The 7,655-nt window shown below is 47.2% G+C and overlaps 1 protein-coding gene across 2 annotated transcripts; it reads left to right on the top strand.

Annotated features, from left to right (window-relative positions):
- Nucleotides 1–313: 313 nt before the first annotated feature.
- LOC140406734 (coiled-coil domain-containing protein 115-like) lies at nt 314–4,611 on the top strand. 2 transcript variants are annotated; one of them, XM_072494681.1, is made up of 3 exons: nt 314–464; nt 908–1,144; nt 3,732–4,611. In XM_072494681.1, exons 1-3 carry the CDS (start codon nt 398–400, stop codon nt 3,941–3,943), a joined length of 516 nt encoding a protein of 171 aa, XP_072350782.1. In that variant the 5' UTR covers nt 314–397; the 3' UTR covers nt 3,944–4,611. The 2 variants fall into 2 exon arrangements, with proteins under 2 accessions (XP_072350782.1, XP_072350783.1); XM_072494682.1 differs by having other exon boundaries at nt 316–464; nt 908–1,123.
- Nucleotides 4,612–7,655: the final 3,044 nt, after the last annotated feature.

Raw genomic sequence — 7,655 nt, 5'->3', positions numbered from 1 at the left:
TGACCCACCACAGTCGTATCATCCGCAAACTTATAGATTAAGTTGGAATTAAATCTTGCCCCACAGTCGTATGTGTATAGGAAGTACAGTAGAGGACTGAGCACACATCCTTGCGGGGCCCCGGTGTTGAGGACTATTGTGGAATTGTTGCCTATCCTGAAAGATTGCAGTCTGTTGGTGAGGAAGTCAAGGATCCAGCTGCACAAGGAGGGATCAAGTCCAAGATTGCAGGTTATAAGCCTTGTTGGCTGTGCAGTGAATTGGCTTGATGGGGCCACCATTAGATATTTTAAGTATGTGGTACTATGTGCGGTTGTAATGTGTCTGATTTGTTTGTTACAGTCTGAAGGAAGATGGTCGCTGTTACTTCCAGGTAGAGAGAGTGGATTCTGGTGAAATGAGAGGGACAGGAGCTGTTCAGGAGGAACAGAAGGAGGTAATGGAGATTGGAGCCCAAGAGCAGGGTGAGTATTTTGCTGAGTGAGACACCAATCCATCAGTAAACATGCTGTATGTTATTTTAAGAAATCCATTCCTCTTTCAACACTATGGGAGGCAGCGTGATGCACCGGATCTTGATGTCTTCTCTCCTGTGTTAGTGACAGTGGACGGGGAGGTGTTATCCTTGATGACTATCCAATGAGTCCTGGATCGTATGTGACCGAGGATGGGGAGGTGTGAGGACAGGATATAATGCCTTGAGTGGTTTATTATCCAGTTGAAACTCGGGGACCACCTGCACCCGAAGAATGGAAACGCATTAAATTTAACATCTTCAGGTGGAGGCAGCAGTAAAGGAGACCAGGGGTTTATCTCCCCCTCGACCAAACATTCACAGAATGTGGAGGAAAGGGTGTAATGTGGTTTTGCTCTGTGAATTTGAATTGTGGCCGCTTGTTCTCTGTAGTGAGGAGGCGTAAAGCCAGATTGAGAAGAGACGAGGACCAGAAGCTGGCCCCTGAAAGTGCCATGGCCGGCAGGTCGCAGGCTTTGAATGAAAGCACTGAGGAGGACAAGCCTGTGGAGCAGAGGGATGGACGTCGGCTCGGTCAGGACCCCATCAGGTGGTTTGGAATTCTGGTGCCCCAGAGTTTGAAGATTGCTCAGGCTTCATTCAAAGAAGGTACAGAGAGAGAGAGTTGGGGTGAGTGCATTGGTGTGAGGGCTAGAGGGAGATGGATAGAGGCGAGTGCAAGTGCATGGGTGTGAGGGCCAGATAGCGAGTTGGGGTGAGTGCGTTTAGTGAGCGAGAGTTGAGGACGAGCGTGTGGGTGAGAAGGAGTGAGTGTCGGGGTGAGTGCATGGATGTGAGGGTCAGGGAGAGAGAGTTGGGAGTGAGGGCGAGATGGTGAGAGATAGAGTTGGGGGTGAGTGTGTGGGTGTGAGGGAGAGAGAGAGCGAGAGACAACGTGTGTCGGGGATGTCGAACGCGTGGGTATGAAGGCGAGAGTGAGAGAATGTGGGGCAAGTGTGTGGGTGTGAGGGCCAAAGAGAGAGAAATGGGCGCGATTGCGTGGGCGTTAGAATGAGAGAGAGAGAGGGAGAGAGTCGGGGCAAGAACGTGAGGGTGAGAGAGAGAGTCGGGAGCAAGCGCCTCTGTGTGAGGGCGAGAGGGAGAGGGAGTGGGGGTGAGCATGTGAGAGAGGGTCAAGGGCAACAGTGTGTGTGTGAGAGTATGAAGGCAGGACAAACATGTGTTCGGGAGAGAGTAGAGGACGAGCCATGAGTTGGAGAAGGTGTGTTGAGGGAGAACGTGTGTGATAGAGGGGGAGAGTCTCTAGGGCATGTATGTGAGAGGGGGAAATTCTCGAGGGCATGTGTATGAGAGGGGGAGAATCTCGGCATACGTGTGTGAGAGGGAGAGAAGGTCGAGAACATCATGTGTGAGGGGGAAGAGGGTTGAGGGCATGCGTGTTTGAGGGGGAGACGGTCGAGGGCATGCGTATGTGAAGGGGAGGGGGATGTATGTGTCCGTGCCCCTGTCCGTGTGTGCGTGCCCGTGAGAGAGGAGGCCAGCGGAGAGAGACTATGTCTGAGAGCGCGGAGACGGAGCGGAGAGAGGGGCTGTGTGAGAGAGGAGACTGGGCTGAGAGAGAAAGGGTAGATGAGCGGAGAGAGATTGTGTGTGAGAAAGGAGATGGAGCGAAGAAAGGCTGTGTGAGAGAGAGGAGATAGAGCAGAGAGCGAGTGCGTGAGTGGAGATGGAGCGAATCGAGACAGAGAGAGGAGACGATGCGGCGAGAGAGGAGACGATGCGGCAAGAGTGTGTCAGAGTGAGGAGACGGAGTGGAGAGAGACTGTGTGAGAGAGAAAACGGCGTAAATTGAGATATTGTCAGAGAGAGGAGACGGAGCGGCAAGAGTGTGTGTGAGACGGAGCGGAGAGAGACTGTGTGTGTGAGTGGAGATGGGGCGGAGAAAGACTGCTTGTGAGAGGAGATGGAGCGGTGAGACACGGTGTGGGAGAGGGGACTGAGCAGAAAGTGTGCGTGTTGAGAGAGAAGGAGTGGAGTGCAGCTGTGTGTGAGAGAGGAAATGGTGTAAATTGAGACATTGTATGAGAGAGGAGATGGATCAGAGAGAGAGACAGAGAGGCAATGAAGCAGAGTGACTGTGAGGAAGAAGAGGTGGAGCGGATAGAGACCGAGGAGATGGGGTGGAAAGAGACTGTGTGAGAGTTGATAGGGCGGAGAGAGACTGGGAGCGAGGCGAATGTGCAGAATGAGACTGAGAGGAGACAAGTGGGAGAGGCTGTGTGAGAGGAGACGAGCGGAGAGAGACTGAGAGGAGACTGAAAATCCAAGTTGTAAAATGTTTCAGGATTTTGCTCTCAGCACTGTGCCTGCTTCTTAAATGTTTGTTTCCCCCTTGCTTTTGACATTTGTTGTTCTTGTGTCTCATATATTACCAGGAGACTGGGCTTTATATTGTAAGAGATTTATTTTCCATCATTCTGTCTAGAATGCTCCTTTTTCATGCTGTCATGGGAGTGTTCCTTTAAGAAAGGTTTTTGTCTTATCACATGGCTTCAGTGATGTCATTGCGTGGGTGGAGTTGGGCTGAGGCTCTGAGTTTTTACTTTCGTTTTGAGTTTGGACAGGTTGAACTGCACAGGTTGAAATAAGCGTTTTTCTCTATCTTCATTTTAAAAGCTGTTTCACGCTACTTGGTAGCTTAAAAGAGATAATTGCTTTCTGGAAGGTATTCAAATCTGCTGTTGAAAAGGGAACAAGAGTATCAATAACAACAGTATCAATAAAAACAGTCTTATGCCAGTGGGAATGCAGTGTGCTGCGTCTTTGAAAAGGGGTTTCTGGTTTTACTTGGAATTTTGTTATTGAATTGGAACAGTCAAGGGGGAATTCATTAAGGATTATACATAGATTACTGTAGCTGTGTGGGGTTATTATGTTCGTAATTGATAAAAATTCTTGCTATGTGTGTTTGTACAAATGTTAACTAAGGTTTTAGAATAAAGCTTGTTTTTTTTAAAATTAAAAGCGCGTAAGAATTATGTTGAATAACACCTGAAAGACGGGCTCTGCTGCTCATCCGAGCCAAATTCAACAAAAAGTTATTGGTCAGGTGAACTCCATAATATACTTTGGAGTTTTTTTTAAACCCTGGCCCATAACAATGCTTATTATGTCTCTGTATGACGCACATGTGTTTTACTGCTGTGGCTATCCATGATGTGTCTGTCGTCACTTTAGGTTTCTTATTTTTCCCTAGTTATGGAGATCGCAGCTGACGTAGCAACTCTCCAGAGCAGCCTTTTGAGCACCAAAGAAGAATACCAGACTCTACTGCGACAAAAGGGTCAAGTTATGGAGCAAGGGCATGTGACAAGAGGATTTTCCTGCTTCCAACTCCAGAATAGTCAGAGGTCAGCATCACACAGGGAATACCCCCCTTCATCCCGACTCCTGGGGTTGGTTGAATAAGTTCCCCTTCCAGCCATCATGGTGGATGTCTCTCCCATGGACTTAAGTTTTAGATTATATGAAAATCTTAATGTTCTTAATTTCATGAGCATTCTATCAAAATCAAGTTTGGCATTTAAGGACATGGGTTTTTGAACGAAGGACTTGGGTAGCATTCTTTGCTACGTTGGTGTCACAGGTTTGTATGCAATTCTTTTCTCTCTGGATGGTGGGTTTCAGTGCATACTTCATTGCCGTGATGAAAGCGCATCCTGCCTGCTCTTGGGTTCTGATTTGTAATTCTATTCGATCAATTCTAGTTGTGTGGAATCACAAGTTCCTGCTATTGACAACGTTACACCAGAGCCCCTCTACACTGTTCCGATCAAACACTCCCAGGACAGATACAGCATGGGTTAGAGCAGAGGACAGGTTCAGCATAGGGTTAGAGGGAGATAGAGAATAAAGCCCTCCCTAAATTACACTCCCAGGACATGTACAGTACAGGGTTAAATAGAGTAAAGCTCCCTCTACACTCTCCCCATCAAGCACGCCCAGGACATGTACAGCACAGGTTAGATATAGAGTAAAGCGCCCTCCACACTGTTTGCTTTAATCAATTCCGTTTTCATTCCGTGTGTGGGATGTTTCCAATTCTTGTTTGAGGAAATAAATCTTGATTGTTTGGATTGGTTTTGTGTGACTGCCCAGTGATATTTCTCCTCATCATAGACCAGGAATGGCCCTGGTTGTTTCGCTGCTTCTGATTTGTGCCTTGTAGATGGTGGACAGGCTTTGGGGGGGCAGGAGGTGAGTTTATCACCGCAGGAGTCCTAGCCTTTGATCTGCCCTGGTAGCCACAGTATTAATGTGTTCTGCGATCTGCAGAGGATTGGGCTCGGCTGCAGTCTTCCCACTTTTCAGCTGAGGTTTAGTAACCTAAACCCACAGGTGAAGCATTGATCATTGAGTAAGATCCATGGAGAAGGTAACAAATGTATTGAATGCCACCCCTCACGCCCTCGCACATAATAATCTTTATCATCACAAATAGGCTTACATTAACACTGCAATGAAGTTACTGTGAAAATCCCTTGGTCGTCACATTCCGGCGCCTGTTCGGGCAGACGGAGGGAGAATTCAGAATATCCAAATTACCTAACAGCACGTCTTTCGGACAGAGGAAACCCACGCAGATACTGGGAGAACATGCAGACTCCACACAGACAGTGACCCTTGAATCGAACCTTGGACCCTGCAGCTGTGAAGGAACGGTGCTAACCACTGTGCTACCGTGTAACCCAAACTAGATAGTCGATGCCTTAGTGAGTGAGGTAGACTGTGAGGAGTGGGGCGTGTGGAGATTGAGATGTGCTGAGGGAATTTCAAATTGTCTGGGATTATTTCTAATAATACAGGAGCTGTCACCCCACTTTGTGTTTTTTCTCTCCCTGAGCATGGGGAGTTATGGCTGAGTACAGTCTTCAGGTGAAATGTGTGTGGATCAATGGATATGGGGGTTTTCTATCAGTCAGCCTTTCTGGGGAGACAAATGATGGCAATGTTTCAGATTGCTGACCTGAGTACGGAGATCATTGGTCTCAAAGGTGAAAGTTGTTTTCCTTTCACGAATGCTGCAGACCTGAATATTTGCAGCACAGTTGTTTCATTTTGCAAACATCTACAGTACTCTGATTTCTTGTGAGTCATATCCTGTATCTAATTAAACATGCTACATTCTTACCATCCACAGAATCATTACAATGCAGAAGGAGGCCATTCAGTCCATCGAGTACCACTGACCCTCTGAAAGAGCATCCTACCTAGGTCCATTCCCATAGTCCCGTCTGAGGTTACAATCCAATTACAAAGCTGGATAATTTGGGGAGCAGAGTACTGATGTTAATTGGCAGCTTCCCAGGCTGAGGGTCATCACAGCCCCACCACAGGAAGGGGAAAACTCATGGCACACAGACTTGAAGTCTCTATTATAGGCTTTGTGTTTCAGTGATGGATCTGAGATACATCATACAATCTTTATTGTCACAAGTAGGTTTACATTAACACTGCAATGAAGTTACTGTGTAAAGCCCCTTGTAGCCCCATTCTGGCACCTGTTCGGGTACACGAGGGAGAATTCAGAATGTCTAAATTACCTAACAGCGCGTCTTTCAGGACTTGTAGGAGGAAACCGGAGCACCCGGAGGAAACCCACGCAGACACCGGGAGAACGTGCAGACTCCGCACAGACTGTGACCCAAGCCGGGAATCGAACCTGGAACCCTGGTTCTGTGAAGCAACAGTGCTAACCACTGCTACCGTGCCGCCGTATCAGTGATGCTGTGAGGAATATGGGGTATATCAGAGTGTTAGTGTGGGATATATCGTAGTGTTGCAGTGAAGGGTGTGGGGTAGATCAGCATTACAGTGAAGGGTATGGGGTATTTAATGTTACAGTGAGGTGTGTGAAATATGTCAGTTATATTGAGGGCTCTGGGGTAGATCAGAATGTTATTGAGCGGTGTGAGGTATTTGAGTGTTACATTGAGAAGTGTGGGATATATCAATGTTACAGTCGGGTGTGGATGTGTCAGTGTTACAGTTAGTGGCATGGTATATATCAGTGTTACAGTGAAAGGTGTAGGTTATGCATTGAGCTTTGAGCATGAGCAGTGGGAGAGGCCACAACCAGAGTGAGGCACAGTGAGTTTTAAACTTGAAGAATTTGAAACAGTGGAAATTCGGTGCAGAGTGGAAGCGGTGATCGTTGCTTTTTCTCCTTTGTAACTTCTAAATGTTCAGATTGTTCTTGTCCTGCTGCAGCTGAGGCTATAAGGGAGAGAGCTGATTGGTAAGTAGTGGGCAAGGTCGGTAAGTCTTTTCAACTTTTATCACTTACAGTTGAAAATGTTTTTTGGATTATAAACTGTAAGGGCTATAATTGGTAGTAAGAAGGAAAGATAATTGGATTTAATCTAATATCAAGCATCTTCCAAAGGTTTAATTTAAAGGGGTAATTCATGGCAGGAGAGCGCAAAGCCTTGATTTGCCCCATGTGGGAAGCTGAGAACATTTCCAGTATACCTGGGACCAGCATGTGTGCATGAGGTATCTCCAGCTGCAGCTCCTGGAAGCCCAGATTTCTGAGCTGGAGCGGCGGTGGGGACACTGTGGAGCATCCGTGAGGCAGAGACTGTTGTGGAAATCACGTATGGAGAGGTGGTCACACCGCAGGCAGGAAAGGAATGGATGAGCACCAGGTAGAGCAAGAGAGCTGGGCAGGCAGTGCAGGAGTCTCCTGTGGCCATTCCCCTGCAAAACAGATATACCGTTTTGGATACTGTTGAGAGGAATGACCTCTCAGAAGAAAGCAGCAACAGCCAAATTCATTGCACCACAGTTGGTTCTGCTGCAGATGGAGGAGTAAAAAGTGAGGAAAAGCAATAGTTATAGGGGATTCAATTGTAAGGGGAATAGATCAGCGTTTCTGTGGCCGCAAATGAGACTCTGGGATGGTATGTTTTCTCCCTGGTGCTAGGGTTAAGGATGTCTCTGAGTGGTTGCAGACATTTTGGAGGGGGAGAGTGAACATCCAGTAGTCGTGGTACACATTGGTACCAACGACAGAGGTTTAAAAAAATAAGGGATGAGGTCCTAAAAGCAGTATGTAGAGAGTTAGGATGAAAGTTGAGAAGTCAGACCTCAAAGGTAGTGATCTCTGAATTACTACCAG

The sequence above is a fragment of the Scyliorhinus torazame genome, unplaced genomic scaffold (genome assembly GCF_047496885.1).
Source record: "Scyliorhinus torazame isolate Kashiwa2021f unplaced genomic scaffold, sScyTor2.1 scaffold_824, whole genome shotgun sequence".
Classification (NCBI taxonomy): domain Eukaryota; kingdom Metazoa; phylum Chordata; class Chondrichthyes; order Carcharhiniformes; family Scyliorhinidae; genus Scyliorhinus; species Scyliorhinus torazame.
Note: the sequence above shows the minus strand (reverse complement) of the source record. Positions and strands in the feature narration are given on the sequence as shown.